The 21,040-nt window shown below is 43.8% G+C and overlaps 1 protein-coding gene across 5 annotated transcripts in view; it reads right to left on the bottom strand.

The window, feature by feature from the left end:
* Positions 1-21,040, bottom strand: part of LOC112234140 (kalirin-like) — a 263,265-nt gene that overhangs the window by 24,838 nt on the left and 217,387 nt on the right. For 4 of the 5 annotated variants that reach the window (XM_024402137.2, XM_024402136.2, XM_024402138.2 and 1 more), the window contains one exon: positions 18,356-18,602. In XM_024402137.2, coding sequence (XP_024257905.1) covers positions 18,356-18,602 — 247 coding nt within the window. Of the gene's footprint in view, positions 1-6,437; positions 6,651-18,355; positions 18,603-21,040 lie in introns of those variants that run through there. The other variant, XM_024402140.2, reaches the window with a different exon arrangement.

Below are 21,040 nucleotides of genomic sequence, written 5' to 3' on the forward strand. Positions count from 1 at the left end.
GGTAGAAATACCCTGATGTAGACAGCTTAGTCTGTCGAAACGTTGGCTTATTAGGTTATTCAATTATTGAATCAGAGCTCCTATAGTGTGCGGCTCTCCTTTTCTTTTTCAAGTGTTCTACTCCGCTAGCCAGCATCTGGCTTAAATAGGTGTTCTACTCCGCTAGCCAGCACCTGGCCTAAATAGGTGTTCTACTCCGCTAGCCAGCACCTGGCCTAAATAGGTGTTCTACTCCGCTAGCCAGCACCTGGCCTAAATAGGTGTTCTACTCCGCTAGCCAGCACCTGGCCTAAATAGGTGTTCTAAATAGGTGTTCTCCGCTAGCCAGCACCTGGCCTAAATAGGTGTTCTACTCCGCTAGCCAGCACCTGGCCTAAATAGGTGTTCTACTCCGTTAGCCAGCACCTGGCCTAAATAGGTGTTCTACTCCGCTAGCCAGCACCTGGCCTAAACAGGTGTTCTACTCCAGCACCTGGCCTAAACAGGTGTTCTAGCCAGCACCTGGCCTAAACAGCTAGCCAGCACCTGGCCTAAATAGGTGTTCTACTCCGCTAGCCAGCACCTGGCCTAAACAGGTGTTCTACTCCGCTAGCCAGCACCTGGCCTAAACAGGTGTTCTACTCCGCTAGCCAGCACCTGGCCTAAATAGCTGTGCGTTTCTTTCGCCTCCAGAAACTGAAATAGTGAAACGAGGAATAGTGACAAAAAAAAAGAAGAAAAACAGGAGAAATAAAATGGCACAGATGGCTGCCTGCTGAAATGCACTTTGTGGAGCAGCGCGTCACACTTAGACTTGATGACAACAGCAGGCATGTGCTGGAAAAATGGTCTCTCTCTCATTAGGCCCTGCTCTGTGTGCACATGGCCTATGTCCCAAATGGCACCCTGTATATTGCACTACTTTTGACCAGGGCCCACAGGGATGTCCAAACTTAGTGCACTACATAGGAACAAATTGGGACGCAAACCGGGTCCTCTTAAGCGCCTTCATTTCCCATCTCGCCAGATTAATGGCTGCACTGACAGAGGGATCATATTCTCATTCCTCACCCTGCTGTCTCACTGTTACCTAGTTCTGATGCAGAATCTGCATGCTCTATCACAGGCCTTCTGTTTACACTGGAAACAACCACTAGGAATACTCCCTCCAAACCACAAAGGGGGATTCAAACCGAGGGAAATATTTCGCAATAAGATATTAGAAATGGACAGTCATCAGGGTTATATCATGACTCCACAATGTGAAATGAAATACATTTGTAAATGTTGGTGACCCATATAAATGTGGTTTCATGACTTTTTGGACATTTTTATGCTCGGATACCATTGCAGCAGTTAAACTGTCTAAAATGTTTGCGTCGGTTATTATCGCAGGGCGTAAACAGAGTATAGTATTTCCATGTCACCAAACAGTGGTTCAGTTGTGTGATATAGAGCCACAGTCCCACACAATGGAAACCTGTGGAATGACCTCGAGTCAATTTCCCAGTCTCAGCTACAGAATGCCCGAAAGACGAAAAGCGGAGAGATTTCCCCCACAATTCACTGAAAGATTCTCTTCACCTCAGTGCAGTGTCCCAATGACTTGAACCGATTTCTAACTGAGCCAGAGTTCACAATAGCCTGCGGAGGACGGGTATTAGAGCAGGCCGGCAGCTGGAGCAATGTGAGAGGTAAAATCCCCTCAGATGTTTCCAGTTGAGGACCAATGGCGGCCTAGCTTGTGGCAGGCAGCTAGACAAGCAGACCAGTCTGCACCTCGGTCAGTGTAGGGAGAAGCACGGAGGAAGAGGGAGAAAGAAGAGGTGGTGTTCGTCTACATTCCTTCTACAGACCTTATCTAATAATAGTTTTCCAATGACTACCTGTCCTGATATGTGGTGTCAAATACGTAGCAAAACAGGTTCTTTAGTACGGACCCGTAAGCCTACATTTAAAGACGCGTACAGTGTGGAAAGTCCCACCGGTGGAAGTATTAATTAATAGTCATTAATTAAACTGAAGACTATGAGGAGTGTCTGTTTTCCGAAACGAGTTGAATTAGCCTGAACCGTCGACGTCTTTACACAAGGCACCGCACAGCTATCTAAGCAAAACGTGTTCACAGAACGGCCCCTGCAATCTGCCTTTGTTATTCCACGTGCTATATAAACCACATCCTATCTCCTGTAAACTTCCTGAAACCATGGTGTGGCTGCATCCAATATGGCACCCAGTCTGTGACAGAGATGTCCTGTCAGCAACGGAACAAGTCAGTAGAAGCTGTTCTATCAGGTGTCTTTATCAGGGTGTCTCTCCGTGAGGTGTTGGCTATGTCTAGTCATGACAGTTCTTCACTGTGGTGACTGTTATGACGTCATCAGACTTCCGGCAAAGAAAAAGGGTAGTCCTTGTCTGCGTGCAACCGAACAAAGGTATCGTGCTTTTCCTGACTGGATACAGACAGTGTTACGTGGACTCTCTTATACCTGTCTGTCAATAGAAATATCATAAACACTGGCATAGTACCCGTAACACGGGCCCCATTAAGGAAAAGCAGGACAGGTCTGTTTGGTTGCACACAAGCATGGAAATTTACCTTTTTCTTTTCTGGAAGTTCACTATGTGTCATTTTTATCATCTGGAACGATCGCACTCCACGCATAGTGCATTTGGAAAGTATTTAAACCCCTTGACATTTTCCACATTTTGTTACATTATAGCCTTATTCTAAAATGGATTAAATTATTATTTTTTCCCCTCATCACACAATAACACATAATGATAAAGTGAAAAAATATAAATATATTTTTTGCAAATTTATAGAAAATATAAAACAGAAACACCATATTTACATAAGTATTCAGACACTTTGCTATGAGACTCGAAATTGAGATCAGGTGCATGCTGTTTCTATTGATTATCCTTGAGTTGTTTCTACAACTTGATTGGAGTCCACCTATGGTATATTATAATTGATTGGACACGGTTTGGAAAGGTACACACCTGTCTATATAAGGTCCCACAAGCCATGAGGTCAAAGGAATTGTCCGCAGAGCTCCGAGACAGGGTGGTGTCGTGGCACAGATCTGGGGAATGGTACCAAAACATGTATGCAGCATTGAAGGTCCCCATGAACACAATGGCCTTCATCATTCTTAAAAATGGAAGAAGTTTGGAACCACCAAGACTCTTCGTAGAGCTGGCCGCCTGGCCAAACTGAGCAATCGAGGGAAAAAGTCCTTGGTCAGGGAAGTGACCAAGAACCTGATGGTAAATATGACAGAGCTCCAGAGTTTCTCTGTGGAGATGGGAGAACCTTCCAGAAGGACAACCATATTTGCAGCTCTCCAATCAGGGCTTTATGGTGGAGTGGCCAGGCAGAAGCCACTCCTCAGTAAAAGGCACATGACACCCCGCTTGGAGTTTGCCAAAAGGTACCTAAAGGACTCTCAGACCATAAGAAACGAGATTCTCTGGTCTGATGAAACCAAGATTGAACTCTTTGGCCTGAATGCTAAGCGTCACGTCTGGAGAAAACCTGGCACCATCCCAACGGTGTAGCATGGTGGTGGCAGCATCAGGCTGTGGGGATGTTTTTCAGTGTCAGTGACTGGTAGAGTAGTCAGGATCAAGGGAAAGATGAACGGAGCAAAGTACAGAGAGATCCTTGATGGAAAACCTGCTCCAGAGCACTCAGGACCTCAGACTGGGGCGAAGGTTCACCTTCCAACAGGACAATGACCCTAAGCACACAGCCAAGACAATGCAAGAGTGGCTATGGGACAAGTCTCTGGGACAAGCTCTTGAGTGGCCCAGCCAAAGCCCAGACTTGAACCTGATCAAACATCTCTGGAGACACCTGAAAATAGCTGTGCAGCGACGCTCCCCATCCAACCTGAAAGAGCTTGAGAGAATCTGCAGAGAAGAATGAGAGAAACTCCCCAAATACAGGTGTGCCAAGCTTGTAGCGTCATACCCAAGAAGAATCGAGGCTGTAATCGCTGCCAAAGGGGCTTCAACAAAGTACTTATGTACATGTGATCTCAGTGTTTTATATTTAATAAATGTGCAAACATTTCTAAAAATCTGTTTTTGCTTTGTCATTATGGGGTACTGTGTGTAGATTGATGAGGGAAAACAACTATTTAATCCATTTTAGAATAAGGCTGTAATGTAACAAAATGTGGAAAAATGTCAAGCGGCCTGAATACTTTCCAAATGCACTGTATCCGAAGAGTTTTCAATTCTCTCAGTGCGGTTCACAATCTGCAAGCCAGCTTCCATTTGCTGAACGAGCAAAACGTGAAACCCCTAAAAGGATTTAAAAACAACAACAAGAGCACCAAATAACCCAGACATTGGATACAAAGATGAAAACATCCTCTTCGTTAACTTGCAGGGCTACAATCAAAAGGAGAGAGGCATCCCATCCACACTGACAACACTCCCCTAAGAGTCATCTTCAAAGAAACTTGCAGTAATGCTTCAGACGAAAGGGGAATTGGGGCTAATTTGGTCTTCAAGACTCCAGCGGCGTTACAATCTACCCTCAGCGAGAATCTAGGTTAAGAAGGGAGAAAAATCGGACTCCTATATTATGACGCATTGTTGACAGACATGCCGTAACAGAAGTGTTGAAAATGAAATGGAAACGAAACCCATGACATTTGTAACACTTAATAACAAGCATGTTACATAATTCACAGTTATGAATTCAATGTTTATGAATGGGAGCCTACTGTGCAGAGGCAGTGACTACCATAATGCAGTCCAGCTCAGATCCCCTGACGGCATCTCCAAATCACTATTAGTCATCCTCTGATCCAGAAAATAACCTACTTTTGACACAGCTTCATCCTCATCCTCTTCTATGAAGACAGCACAATGACACAATAGCATACAATGGCAGTTATTGCCAGTGCAGCAGCTATCTCTTACCGTTCACAACCCAGAGATACACTATATGACCAAAGGTCTGTGGACACCTGCTCGTCGAACATCTCATTCCAAAATAATGGGCATTAATATAGAGTTGGTTCTCCCTTTGCTACTATAACAGCCTCCACTCTTCTGGGAAGGCTTTCCACTAGATGTTGGAACATTGCTGGGGGGACTCGCTTTCATTCAGCCACAAGAGCATTAGTGAGATCGGGCACTGATGTTGGGCGATTAGGCCTGGCTTGCAGTCGGCGTTTCGTATTCGGAAGGGTTGAGGTCAGGGATCTGTGCAGGCCAGTCAAGTTCATCCACACCGATCTTAACAAACCATTTCTGTATGGACCTCGCTTTGTGCACGTGCACATTGTCATACTGAAACAGTAAAGGGCCTTCCCTAAACTGTTGCCACAAAGGTGAAAGTACAGATTCTAGAATGTCAGTATGCTGTAGTGTTAAGATATTCCTTCACTGGAACTAAGGGACCTAGCCCGAACCATGAAAAACAGACCCAGACCATAATTCCTCTTCCACAAAACTGTACAGTTGGCACTATGCATTGGGTCAGGTAGCGTTCTCCTGGCATCTACCAAACCCAGATTTGTCCGTCGGACTGCCATATGGTGAAGTGTGATTCATCACTCCAAAGAACGCATTTCCACTGCTCCAGAGTCCAACGGCGGCGAGCTTTACACCACTCCAGCCGACGCTTGGCATTGCGCAGGGTGATCTGGGCTTGTGTGTGGCTGCTCGGCCATGGAAACCCATTTCATGAAGCTCTTGAGGAACAGTTATTGTGCTGACGTTGCTTCCAGGGGCAGTCTGGAACTCTGTAGTCGAGTGTTGTAACCGAGGACAGACGATCCTTACACGCTACATTACCTCAGCTACATTACCTCAGCACTAGGCGGTCCTGTTCTGTGAGCGTGTGTGGTCTTTGCGGCTGAGCCGTTGTTGCGCCTATACATTTCCACCCCATAATGGCAGCTCTAGCAGGGCAGAAATCTGACCAACTGACTTGCAAAAATGCATCACACGGGGATGATTTCCGTATCTTAAAAAAGTGACATCTCTTGAAAAATTGATCGCCGACAAGCAAAACATTTTGAGACTACGTCAACAATAGACTTATGAAACAAATACCAAAAGTTAGTTTTTTTGGGGGTGGAGTTTTCCTTTAAATCTCGAAAACGTCGGCAAACAAGTAAACGCTGGCAAGGCAATGCCATATTAATCAAAAGTGGTTCTCTAATAGTGGTCAGCCAGCTACAGTTTGTGAAGTCCGATACAAGCATTGTCTCACAAACGTTTGTCGCAAACATACCTCAAAAAGCTACGTAACAACCCTGACTGATGTACAGATAAAAGCACTGCTCTTCAACAACCTTTTAGTGAGAAGCTCAGGTGTGAGAAAGCTTGCACGCATCAGAACGCGCTCTCCACCCCTAACTCTGGACTTCTGGCGGGAGCCCAAAAACACACACACAATCCGTAGTCTCAGTCAGCAGTAAGGTACGCACCTGTCACTTTGTAACAGCAGCAGCAACACTTAGCTAGAATCCAACCACAACAGGAACGACAATGTCTCCCACTTTTCATCCTGGGCAGCTAGAAGAAGCTCATGGCTCCGGAAGACAATTAAGAGGGAGAAGAAGAAGGAAAAAAAAGACAGATCCAAAATGCACCCTGACTGCAGCTCAGACAACCAGCCACTAGCTGCTCCAAGTTCAGCCTGCTCCACTCCACTGAGGGGAGGGACGGACGGGGAAGGAGGAGGGGATGGGGAGGGGCACCCTACACTCACTGCCTCTGATTCACAGAGAGCAGCGTGGGTTACAGAGAATCGACTCATGTTACAAGTCGGCTTGACAAAAGGCAGCACTAAGTAGTACTAGCCCCGTCTATGGTGCTGGCAAACAAAAATACAAAACTCTGATTGTTTATGTACCCAAGCTTAAGCCGTCGGCACAGACTGCATCGGCCTACCAGTAGTTCCACAAGGCTGCATGGGTGGTAATGGCTTTGAAATGTCATGTGCGGGCACATTCCTTACAAGCTGATATGAGTGGCAAAGTCACTGATTAGTCTACCGAGGAAAGCCAGCCAGGTTTCAGTAGGTCCATTGCCATGTTTACATCCTTTCCCACTATGCCCTCTATATCCGTCCCTCAAGTTACACTTCTGAACCAGCAAAGTTCTGTGAGATGGACCGTGTGTGTGTGTGTATCATACTTCATAGGGTAAATAAGGACAGGTTGTGTCGAATACGGCCACAGTGCACCTTGGAGCTGTACTAAGAACTAGGACACTGCAGGTAAGGAGCGGTGTGATTGTTATGGAGCGTATCTGGGCTATGTGGCGTTCTGGCTGGTGTCTCTGTTGGGGATACAGAGAGACGTGGCAGTGCTTCAGGGCAGGAACAGACTAATCCCCCACACAACCAGAGGGAGGACAGGCAGGCCAAGGGTGTTTCAAGAGGACGAGACGGAGCAGGGACTAGAGAGATTCACAATGCGCACCTCTGTCTAGATTGACGAGGGTAAGAACAAGAGACAGGACAAAGGCTGTCGAGACAAAGGAACATCTGTTCTGACAGCGTAGAGTATCTTTAGAGTTGTCATCAATAGATCTTCTCCATCTATGACCGGAAACGCTGAACATTCCATCAGGTTTATCTACGCTTCGGGTGTTTAGGAGGTTGAGGAAGTGATCGGCCAGGTGACGGGAAAATTGTAGCTCACCTTTTCAATTGATTTGATACGGATAAAACCACAACATTTTGTAAGTAAGTCTTTCTTAATGAACCTCTATATACGATGTGTAATATGCAGGTGTAATCGTACCATGACATTACCGGGATATGATACATTGGATGTTTTAATGCCATGTCCTCATTCATTTCCTCCTATGATGCCTCTACTGTCAATGGTGTGGTGAAACTGGAGTATAAACACCATTTCCATATTGTATAACTGGCACCATACTGCAGCTCTTAGATTTGCATGCTGCCATAGAAAAACAGGCCCAGCTCTTATCTGAGGAAAGTCAGCCGTATGCAGTGGATCGGCAAATGAGGTGGTCCCTGGACAAAGGAGAGTTACTGTGTGTCTAATTGAACAGATCATGGGAGACCAACCAACCATACAGTACATACACAGAGACATGACGCCTCACGTTTGGGTGGCCTTCATTTAACTAGCCTTTCCACTAACTCCAACCAACTCCAAATCTACAAAATTCAGGATTAAACAGGTTATTTTTGCCATTAATAATATGAAGAGTATGCAGGGTATATTGAGTTACAGGTAATCTGCCAAAATAAAGGAAACACGCGTAAACGAGGGATACAAAGTATGCTGAAAGAAGGTGCTTTTACACAGGTATGGTTCCCGAGTTAATTACGCAATTAACATTGTATCATACTTAGGCTCAAAAATGCAGTTACCCGTTACCCTCTGCAACTCCTCCAAGTCAAGGTAAGCCTTCGGTTTTACAAATGTATTGCCACAGGGGCCCGCCGGTGTAACGGCTAAACTGCTTACTGTACACCGTACTGCATGATTGTACACATGGATTGGATTGTCCGATTACTAACACGCTAGTTCTAGTTTGTTGACTAACGTTTATATGGCGACCATGATGTAGCGGTTAGCGGTTATGGTATGAAGGTTTGGCTTGGAGAGGTTTTTGCCCCTGGTCACAGGCAGCTGTTGTGCTGTGCACTGAAGGCAACAAGTGAAGGGAAAAGGTGAGAGGAGGAGAGTGCGTAGTTGCGAGATGGAATTATACAACAAGCAAAGTGGTGATGCTTTATGTAGCTGCTATCAAAGTGAACTGTGCGGGTATATTCATTCCGCCGATTCTGTTGCAAAACGTTTATTAAACAGAAGAAAACAATGAAACTGAGGGACCTACTGAAATTTTCCAATAGAAACCTACTTTGTTAGCTGCAAAATGGAACGTTTTGCAGCTGTTTGGACTAATGATTACATCCCAGATCAGCTAGAGTTTGCGTTATACGCCCACCCATCCATCCTCCTTGCGTTTTTGCCTTAAAGTAACCTTCCGTCCTATGCAACCATACCAAATGTAACATATCATACTAATTTGAGTGTCCTGGATTTAAGTTTACTATGTTACGTCTGGTCTATGAGACCAGGCTGAGCTAAATGCAGGCAAGAGTGTGCAAGGCGGATTTTGAATGTGTCACCGTCTGTCACCTTGATTACTCCAATTTGTCTCTTGACCTGTGCACCTATGTTTTAAACTTTGTTTTTTGCAGGCTAGGTTGTAGCAACCTCATGACAAATTTGAGAATCAGATTAGTAGCCTAGATCAATATTACATTGAGCTGGTTAAGTGGAGTATGAATGACAGTCATCCAATATGCTGGATAGAAATAAGGTCATAGACATAAGAGAAAATGTCAGTATGTCACAGTCACATGGGCAACAGGCCAAAGCATATTGTATTGTAAATGTGAGAGCGTTTCAGAGGAAATTAAAGAGAACATGTATGACTGTGGGGAAAAACAATGTATTTTATCTACGAGGCCACAAGTATGACAAGTTCCTTAAAAAAGTTAATTCCACATGGAGCAAGTGCCGGAAAGTTACTTAGATTATATTAAATAAATATTGAGGTCTATTGTTTCAGGTTTCACAAAAAGGCAAGGCTTTTGCAGACATACCCATCAGACCTCCGGGCTCTGGCAAAATGTAGTGCACTATGTCGGGAATGAGGTGCCATTTGGGACACAACCCTGAAATACTGTGGCTGGACACCATGTAGAAAAAGCTCAGCCGAACCTCTCATTCATTTTTTAAACAAAGAGTCTTTTTAAAAACTGTGGCGGTGGGAGGAAGTGGGATTTACATGTCACTGTAACTAGGGAAAAGGTTTTATCAATAAGTTATATTACTTCGTTTCTAAGGTGTCCAAGTTTCAGCATGTAATAAACTGGGGACGTTGGGGGCTGATCCAGAGATAGCGAAGTGGTTCAAATCAAGGTTAGCTACTGAGCAGTGGAAATACTAGCAAGTTGCCAGTACATTGACAGTACATGCTGTTAATGTTAAGTGTGGTCTAACGCAAGAAAAGGGCTGTAATTTATTAACATACAAATGTGTACTGTTTGAAAAATCAGATACATACAGGTTAGTCATTTTGAAAAACCTAACAGTTCTCTGCTAACTTTATCATCTCAAGCATTGGGGTATTGCTGTGCTCTTCAACCAACAAAAACTCATAAAAACCCTTTTCCAAATAAAGGATGCCTTTTCTCAATCATCCTGCTTTCCCCCTGTAGTTTTAAGGAGGCACAGGAAGCGAGGGTGTCCACAGTGTCTCAGAATAGGAACATTCTAGAAGGGATGTTTTCGCTCCTAATACACAAAACAAAAGGAAATCAGGGCAAGGAGACAAAGGAAGCTCCTATGGACAATAACAAGAGGTCAGTCCCAATAGCCAGTCATTTCACAACATGGATTCCTAGAAAAAACACAGGCTCTGTTTACAAAATGTCAACAAAAAGAGGACTATCAACATTTGTGCAACGAACTCATGGCGGTCAACCACCGTGCTCCTTCGCTAAATTAAAATGGATTTTTAAAACTCAGATGTGTTTTTGTTGTTGTTGTATTGGACTCGTTCAAAATAAGTGTCAAACACTATTATTCACTAGAAGGATTGATTGCAAAAGAAAGTGGGAGCTCTCCAAATTGTAATGATAAGTGGGACTAAATAATACGGCGAGAGGGATGGGCCTGATTTCATAGGAAGGAAAGGTGCTCCTGAACGCCAAAGGTGCTCCTGATGTGACGATTCAAATTGTTGCCGTTTTTGTTTGTTTGTGAACTTGTATTTATGGTAGTTGTTTGTATGTAATTCCAGTTTACGTCTTTTTGTAGTTTGTTCGGGTAATAGCTTGCTTGGTATATTTTCGGGGGTATTTTATTCATGTCCACCACACAGAGGTAGTGGGCTGAAGAGGGTGGGTTGTTCTGGAGGAGGTGTGGCAAGTAGCGTGGGGGAAAATGAACATTAAGCTCCCACGCCCCTATCGTGGGATGGGTTATTCGTAAGGTCTGTCAATGGTATTACATCCCCCCCACCCCGCAAAATAAATCGATAAATAAATAGGTTTCCTTGGTGTATACACTACCAGTCAAAAGTTCTAGAATACCTGCTCATTCAAGGATATTTTCTACATTGTAGAATAATAGTGATGACATCAAAACTATGAAATAACACATATGGAATCAGTAGTAACCAAAAAAAAAGTGTTAAACAAATCAAAATATATTTTATATTTGAGATTCTTCAAATAGCCACCCTTTGCATTGATTACAGCTTTGCGCAAACTTGGCATTCTCTGAACCAGCTTCATGAGGTAGTCACCTGGAATGCATTTCAATTAACAGGTGTGCCTTCTTAAAAAGTTAATTTGTGCAATTTCTTTCCTTCGTAATGCATTTGAGCCAATCAGTTGTGTTGTAACAAGGTAGGGAGGATACAGAAGATAGCCCTATTTGGCAAAAGACCAAGTCCATTTTATGGCAAGAACAGCTTAAATAAGTAAAAAGAAACTACAGTCCATCATGACTTTAAGACATCAAGGTCAGTCAATATGGAAAATGTTAAGAGCTTTGAAAGTTTCTTCAAGTGCAGTCGCAAAACCCATCAAGCGCTATGATGAAACTGACTCTCATAAGGACCGCCACAGGAATGGAGTAACCAGAGGATAAGTTCATTAGAGTTACCAGCCTCAGAAATTGCATCCCAAATAAATGCTTCACAGAGTTCAAGTAAAAGACACATCTCAACATCAACTGTTCAGAGGAGACTGCGTGAATCAGGCCTTCATGGTCAAATTGCTGCCAAGAATCCACTTCTAAAGGACACCAGTAAGAAGAGGAGACTTGCTTGGGCAAAGAAACATGGGCAATGGACATTAGACCGGTGGAAATGTATCCTATGGTCTGGAGTCCAAATTGAAGATTTTTGGTTCAAACCGCTGGGTCTTTGGAAGATGCGGAGTAGGTGAACGGATTATCTCTGCATGTGTGGTTCCCACCGTGAAGCATAGAGGATGAGGTGTGATGGTGCTTTGCTGCTGACACTTGTCTGTGATTTATTTTGAATTCAGGGCACACTTAACCAGCATGGCTACTCCGAGATGCTGACCTTCTCTGCAGAGTTTCTCTGTCCAGTGTCTGTGTTCTTTTGCCCATCTTAATATTTTATTTTTATTGGCCAGTCTGAGATGTGACTTTTCTTTGCAACTCTGCCTAGAAGGCCAGCATCCCGGAGTCGCCTCTTCACTGTTGACATTGAGACTGGTGTTTTGCGGGTACTATTTAATGAAGCTGCCAGTTGAGGACTTGTGAGGCATCTGTTTCTCAAAATAGACACTAATGTACTTGACCTCTTGCTCAGTTGTGCACCGGGGCCTCCCACTCCTCTTTCTATTCTGGTTAGGGACAGTTTATGCTGTTCTGTGAAGGGAGTAGTACACAGCGTTGTACAAGATCTTCAGTTTCTTGGCAATTTCTCACATAATAGCCTTTATTTCTCAGAACAAGAATAGACTAATGGGTTTCAGAAGAAAGTACTTTGTTCCTGCCCATTTTGAGTCTGTAATCGAACCCACAAATACTGATGCTCCAGATACTCAACTAGTCTAAAGAAGGCAAGTAGCCGGAAGCCTAGCAAGTAGCCTAGTGTTTAGAGCATTGGACTAGTAACCGAAAGGTTGCAAGATCCAATCCCTGAGCTGACAAGGTAAAAATCTGTCGTTCTGCCTCTGAACAAGGCAGATAACCCACTGTTCCTAGGCCGTCATTGAAAATAAGAATTTGTTCTTAACTGACTTGCCTAGTTAAATAAAAAGGTCAAATAAAGATGATTCTTTAATCAGAACAACAGTTTTCAGCTGTGCTAACATAATTGTAAAAGGTTTTCTAATGATCAATTAGCCTTTTAAAATGATCAACTTGGATTAGCTAACACAACGTCCCATTGGAACACAGGAGTGATGGTTGCTGATACTGGGCCTCTGTACGCCTATGTAGACATGTAAAAAATCAGCCATTTCCAGGTACAATAGTCTTTTACAACATCAACAATGTCTACACTGTATTTCTGATCAATTTGATGTTATTTTAATGGTTTTTCTTTCAAAAACAAGGACATTTCAAAAGACAAGGACATTTCTAAAGATCAGCGTCAACTCACCATCAGTGACCCCAAGACTTTGAAATCCCCTTACACTGACTTTGAAAGGTATGTATATACGCGTCAACTCACCATCAGTAAAACACACTGTCAATGACACTGACTCTACTCCAGCCACTTTAATCACTAGATGTAAATATATCACAGCCACTTTAAACAATGCTACCTTATATAATGTTACTTACCCTACATACACTGCTCAAAAAAAAATTAAGGGAACACTTAAACAACACAATGTAACTCCAAGTCAATCACACTTCTGTGAAATCAAACTGTGCACTTAGGAAGCGACACTGATTGACAATAAATTGCACATGCAGTTGTGCAAATGGAATAGACAACAGGTGGAAATGATAGGCAATTAGCAAGACACCCCCAATAAAGGAGTCATTCTGCAGGTGGTACCACAGATCACTTCTCAGTTCCTATGCTTCCTAGCTGATGTTTTGGTCACTTTTGAATGTTGGCGGTGCTTTCACTCTAGTGGTAGCATGAGACGGCGTCTACAACCCACACAAGTGGCTCAGGTAGTGCAGCTCATCCAGGATGGCACATCAATGCGAGATGTGGCAAGAAGGTTTGCTGTGTCTGTCAGCGTAGTGTCCAGAGCATGGAGGCACTACCAAGAGACAGGCCAGTACATCAGGAGATGTGGAGGCCGTAGGAGGGCAACAACCCAGCAGCAGGACCGCTACCTCCGCCTTTTTGCAAGGAGGAGCAGGAGGAGCACTGCCAGAGCCCTGCAAAATGACCTCCAGCAGGCCACAAATTTTTATTTATTATTTATTTATTTTACCTTTATTTAACCAGGTAGGCAAGTTGAGAACAAGTTCTCATTTACAATTGCGACCTGACCAAGATAAAGCAAAGCAGTTCGACAGATACAACGACACAGAGTTACACATGGAGTAAAACAAACATACAGTCAATAATACAGTATAAACAAGTCTATATACAATGTGAGCAAATGAGGTGAGAAGGGAGGTAAAGGCAAAAAAGGCCATGGTGGCAAAGTAAATACAATATAGCAAGTAAAACACTGGAATGGACACCTGTGGGGTGTCTGCTCAAACGGTCAGAAACAGACTCCATGAGGGTGGTATGAGGGCCCGACGTCCACAGGTGGGGGTTGTGCTTACAGCCCAACACCGTGCAGGACGTTTGGCATTTGCCAGAGAACACCAAGATTGGCAAATTCGCCACTGGCGCCATGTGCTCTTCACAGATGAAAGCAGGTTCACACTGAGCACATGTGACAGATGTGACAGTCTGGAGACGCCGTGGAGAACGTTCTGCTGCCTGCAACATCCTCCAGCATGACCGATTTGGCGGTGAGTCAGTCATGGTGTGGGGTGGCATTTCTTTGGGGGGCCGCACAGCCCTCCATGTGCTCGTCAGAGGTAGCCTGACTGCCATTAGGTAACGAGATGAGATCCTCAGACCCCTTGTGAGACCATATGCTGGTGCGGTTGGCCCTGGGTTCCTCCTAATGCAAGACAATGCTAGACCTCATGTGGCTGGAGTGTGTCAGCAGTTCCTGCAAGAGGAAGGCATTGATGCTATGGACTGGCCCGCCCGTTCCCCAGACCTGAATCCAATTGAGCACATCTGGGACATCATGTCACGCTCCATCGACCAACGCCACGTTGCACCACAGACTGTCCAGGAGTTGGCGGATGCTTTAGTACAGGTCTGGGAGAAGATCCCTCAGGAGACCATCCGCCACCTCATCAGGAGCATGCCCAGGCGTTGTAGGGAGGTCATACAGGCACGTGGAGGCCACACACACTACTGAGCCTCATTTTGACTTGTTTTAAGGACATTACATCAAAGTCAGCCAGGATCAGCCTGTAGTGTGGTTTTCCACTTTAATTTTGAGTGTGACTCCAAATCCAGACCTCCATGGGTTGATACATTTGATTGTGTTCATTGTTGTGTTAATGGTTAATGTGACATAGTGACCCCCATGTAAACTCGATAGACTTCTGTATGCTCATCTATTCAACTCTAAAGTTTAATTAGAACAATGGATACCTTTATATCTGAGTAATTTCAGCAATTCATTCTACAGAGTTAATTCAATAAAACGTTTAATGAGAGTATCTGTCAACACTACCACCTTTCAACAATAAATACAAATGCACAAAGAGAAACATCTTAATAGTAAATGATTTACTCTCCTGTACCTTTTAAATGGTTCGGGATGTGTTCCATCTAGATTACAATTCCCTAATACGAAACATTTTACAATGGCAGAGATAGCCTCATTAAAGTCCTAACTGAAGAGCTTTTACATTTGTCAAGGAAAACAGGGAGGCAGTACATCACGGAGTGTCAGCGGCATGAGCTGAAAACCCTCTCTGAAGTGGAAACGGATGTTGTACTGAGGTAAAATGTCAAGTGCTCGTCAGAGGCTAAATGTTCCCCAAGCTGTCAAATATCCAACCAACCTGGCTCTAATCCTAGTGACAACCAACACCTCCCTCTACAGGTAGCACCAGGAGATGTTGGATGGTCTAAACAAATGCTTCCAAGTACTTAAAATCATGCAATGCCCGTAGCAGGTGAAACAATGATGAAACGATGATGAAATATTTGCTGCAGGTACAGTACCATTCAAAAGTTTGGACACACCTACTCTTTCAAGGGTTTTTCTTTATTTTTACTATTTTCTACATTGTAGAATAATAGTTAAGACAAACAACTATTGAACAACACATATGGAATCATGTAGTAACCAAAGAAGTGTTAAACAAATCAAAACCTATTTTATAATTTTAGATTCTTAGCCCCCCTTCGCCTTGATGACAGCTTTGCACACTCTTGGCATTCTCTCAACCAGCTTCATGAGGAATGCTTTTCCAACAGTCTTGAAGGAGTTCCCACATATGCTGAGCACTTGTTAACTGCTTTTCCTTCTCTCTGCGGTCCATCTCATCCCAAAACAACTCGATTGGGTTGAGGTCGGGTGATTGTGGAGGCCAGGTCATCTGATGCGGCACTCCATCACTCTCCTTCTTGGTCAAAATAGCCCTTACACAACCTGGAGGTGTGTTGGGTCATTGTCCTGTTGAAAAACAAATGATAGTGGGACTAAGCGCAAACCAGATGGGATGGCATATCGCTGCAGAATGCTGTGGTAGCCATGCTGGTTAAGTGTGCCTTGAATTCTAAATAAATAAATAAATCCCAGACAGTGTCACCAGCAAAGCACCCCCACACCATCACACCACCTCCTCCATGCTTCACGGTGGGACACACACGTGGAGATCATCCATTCACCTCCTCTGCGTCTCACAAAGACAGAGGTTGGAACCAAACATCTCAAATGTGGACTCCTCAGACCAGAGTACAGATTTCCACCGGTCTAATGTCCATTGCTCGTGTTTCTTGGCCCAAGCAAGTCTCTTCTTCTTATTGGTGTCCTTTAGTAGTGGTTTCTTTGCAGCAATTCACTATGAAGGCCTGATTCATGCAGTCTCCTCTGAACAGTTGAAGTTGCGATGTGTCTGTTACTAAGGTGCAGTTAACTCTAATGAACTTATCCTCTGTAGCCGAGGTAACTCTGGGTCTTCATTTCCTGTGGCGGTCCTCATGAGTGACAGTTTCAGCTTAGTGCTTGATGGTTTTGCAACTATTCTTGACATTTTCCAGATTAAGACAAAGGTCAGTCAAAGTAATGATGGACTGTCATTTCTCTTTGCTTATTTGAGCTGTTCTTGCCATAATATGGGCTTCGTATTTTACCAATTAGGGCTATCTTGTGTATACCATGCCTACCTTGTTACAGCACAACTGATTGGCTCAAACGCATTAAGGAAGAAATTCCACAAATTAACTTTTAACAAGGCACACCTGTTAATTGAAATGCATTCCAGGTGACTACCTCATGAAGCTGGTTGAGAGAACACCAAAAGTGTGCAAAGCTGTCATTGCGGCCAAGGGTGGCTACTTTGAAGATTCTCAAATATAAAATATATTTAGCTTTGTTTAACACTTTTTTGGGGGTTACTACATGATTCCATATGTGTTATTTCCTAGTTTTGATGTCTTCACTATTACTCTACAATGTAGAAAATGGTACAAATAAAGACAAATCCTGGAATGAGTTGGTGTGTCCAAACCTTTGACTGGTATTGTATATTAATATCAAATCAAATTTATTTATATAGCCCTTCTTACATCAGCTGATATCTCAAAGTGCTGTACAGAAACCCAGCCTAAAACCCCAAACAGCAAGCAATGCAGGTGTAGAAGCAGGGTGGCTAGGAAAAACTCCCTAGAAAGGCCAAAACCTAGGAAGAAACCTAGAGAGGAACCAGGCTATGTGGGGTGGCCAGTCCTCTTCTGGCTGTGCCGGGTGGAGATTATAACAGAACATGGCCAAGATGTTCAAATGTTCATAAATGACCAGCATGGTCAAATAATAATAATCACAGGCAGAACAGTTTAAATCTTTCCACATCTTTGACATTGACTGAGAGATAGGAAGTGCAGTATCTCACTACCATGCTGCCAAATAAAACAGTACAATGTTTTCAAAAACAAGGAGGACTAAGAATCTTCTCAGATTTTGATATACTGAACACGTCAACATAATAAAGGCATTGGCCATGTCCAAAATCTGTCTGGCCTACTACTTAAAACTGCATACTGTGTACTATCGTACTACATACTATTGAGAACGTACTCTTGAGCACAATAGGCAAGAAATATCAGCATACTAAGCTCCTCTATACTGAGAATGCATCATCTAATGCACAGTAGATGATGCGTTGATTCACGCCATTGGTTCATTCTGGTACAGAGCGTCACCTTATCGAATTATCAGCTGTTGTCAAACACACGTGAGTCTGGAAAGACTATTCTCTTCCTCAATAGTGTGCAGCGAATTCTACTAGATAAAAAGCCCAAATGAACATGACATCCTGGCATTTAAAGCATACTACATGTTCAGAAGTTCACACACACTATAAAACGTTCTATTTTCGCGTACCCAAAATGCCTAACATTTCGAACAGAAGTACGGGTGTTCAGACACGGCCATTGTAATTACAGGAACGGTGCAGGGCCCTTATTGGTTTTGTTGGCCAATTAACCCATTAGCCAAAGAGCACCTTCAATCTATAAAGATCTACTGACATATCCTTGGAGCACTTTCCTTACTTTTTTCCCCCAACAGTAAATGGTTTGAGGTCCTTACCTTTCCCTGTGGGGAAGAAGCACTCCATCTCCACGCTGCTGCGGGAATGAGAGACACAGAGGGCCGAGCTGGGCACCAGGCCCTCCTGAGGGGGGCTACGGTCGGTGGTCCGCACCAGACACCAGCCGGGGCGGTCACTGGGCCTCTCCAGTAGCTCTACCGTCTGACCCGTCTGAAGGCTGAGCTCGCTGGAACATCCTGCTGTGAAGTCCTGCAGCACCACTGTCAACTCACAGCCTCCAGAGAGCTGTGAGACAGGAAGAGACCGAGAGAACAGTGAGTTAAGGTCTTAAAACAAAGTGGGTGTTGGCACAAAAAAAAAACATTTAAATCGAGTTTCTATCACAGCAGAGAAAAGGAAGGTAAGTGCACAGCTCAGGTTCTAGGTTAAGCCATGTGGGGTTGTGAGATGTATTCAGATATTAGTTTAGTGGAGTGACATGCACACATCCATAAAAACACTTATCCCAGTTGCGGGATTACAGCAGATTATATAGAACAATGAACAACAACAACAAAAAATGTTCAGACATCAAACCAGGGGACAAACTATCAGGGGATAAATGGATTAAAGACACCCTATTCCCTTATTAGTGCACAGGGCTCTGGTCAAAAGTAGTGCACTAAATAGGGAATAGGGTGCCATTTGGGCTGCCCACCCATGCCTTCCATGGAACAGAACATGGTTAAGGTCAGTGTAAGTGTGTGCCCCGTCATGAAATGCTATTGGATACAAGTGAAACAGGTGTGTACTTCATATAGTTTATGACTAACTGACAGGGTCAGACTCCACTGCTTTTATCATTCATAGGCACCGGGGTCAGAGTTTGAATCACACCACAGTATATTACACGAGCTCCAACTACAATTAATACACCTCTATATAAAATCAGTAGGACATTTAAAACATTGCTTCATATCAAAGACTGGTGTGTATCCAGGTGTTAAATTGGTTAAAACTCAACAGTTACTCTATACAACATACATCCAATATCTGTTCAACACAGTTGACCTAATCTCAGCAACCCAGAACCAAAAATGTCATTTTAAAAGCCTGTTCACGAGAGATTACAGGTGACCTTATAATTAACCCATTATCAGTATCTGAGATCAGCTTAGTTTCTGGAGAGAGAAGAGTCATGTCATAATATTTACACCCACTAAACGATTACACTCAAATATTTTATTATTTGAAGTGAGGTAATAAATGAACCATAGGCCTATAGATCATGGTCGTCTGGTGTTTATATGCATACGTTCCAAATGGCACCCTATTCCCTACATAGGCCTAGTTCACTACTTTTGACCAGGCCCCATAGGGCTTTGGTCAAAAGTAGTGGACTATATAGGGTATAGGGTGCCATTTGGGACGTAGCCCTACGTATTATAACTCTACCTGGGGAAACGGTCGTAGCCTACACTAGTTTGATAAACGAGAGTAAAAAATGACTGCAGTCTCCCAGTTATGAGGATATCACTAGTCTCCAACAAATTATGAATGTTCTCTGGCTGAGGAAAATACTCTCTGGTTTCACAATTATCATCTAGCTAGCAATCCATTTGAAGTCAGTAAACCTCCCACGTTGGGAAATGAAAAATAGTATCAATCCTCGGGCTGTCACTCCGAGTCCCCTCAAAACTTAATCATATGCTCCGAGGTTCTACTCTGGTTAACCCGACATGGGTTGAGTCCCAAATGGCACACCATTCCCTATTTAGTGCACCACTTTTGACCGGGCCCATAGGGAAGAATAGGGTGCCATTTGGGACGATTGAAGGAGAGTCCTTAAATTCAGCCAGCTGCACAGTCAGATGGGAGTGTGACTTGGTTCGAAGAGAGCAGGTACGAGCACACATTCTGTTACAACTTGAGTAGCAGTCTAAGAGGAAGTGTAGTCAAACCTATGTGTATTTGCGGTGATAAGAACTCCTGAATTAGGGTAGCAAAATTCCTGGTCCATTTCCCAAAATTCCCAAGTTTTCCAGAAATCCTGGTTGGAAGATTCCCGGAATCATTAGGGAATAGGCTGGAAATCTGCTTGTAAGCAGGAAATCAACCAAGAGTTCTGTTTACGTTACCGGACGTTTGCAACCCTAGCCTGAAATAACCCAGCAAGTACTCAACACTGCCACAGAGAGAACAAACAAAGTCCAATGTCGGACAGATCAAGGACACACACTTGAGTTACCTCTCGGTTGTCTACTATGGGGGTTCGAAACAGAGGGGATTCTAAAATCACACCACTTCGTTGACTCCTTCAATAACAAAACATATTTGACCAGCAACCAAACCCAGTTGGAGGGAAGTGTTTCAGGTCATCTTGAATGGAGATAAACTCCAATCTCTTACTAGGAACAGGAACACTCCACAAATCATCCACTCCCACAGAGAGCTGTTTAAAATAAGAGCACTCCCTCTCCATAGCCATGTCCCAAATGGTGCCCGATTTCCTATACAGTGCACTGCTTTTGACCAGAGCCCTATGGGCCCAGGTCAAAAGCAGGGAACAGGGTGCCATTTGGGACGCAGCCTTCTCTATGATCTTGTTCAAGGTTTTAAACAGGCTGACTGAAGCAGATCCAATCTAGCATCAACAGAACAAAGTGAGGCTCATGTTCTGAGTTAGAACACACCCCTGTGTGAGGGATGATCCTCACACAGGTCAGACCCATCCCAATGGAAAC

The sequence above is a fragment of the Oncorhynchus tshawytscha genome, linkage group LG03, assembly GCF_018296145.1.
Source record: "Oncorhynchus tshawytscha isolate Ot180627B linkage group LG03, Otsh_v2.0, whole genome shotgun sequence".
Taxonomy (NCBI): Eukaryota; Metazoa; Chordata; class Actinopteri; order Salmoniformes; family Salmonidae; genus Oncorhynchus; species Oncorhynchus tshawytscha.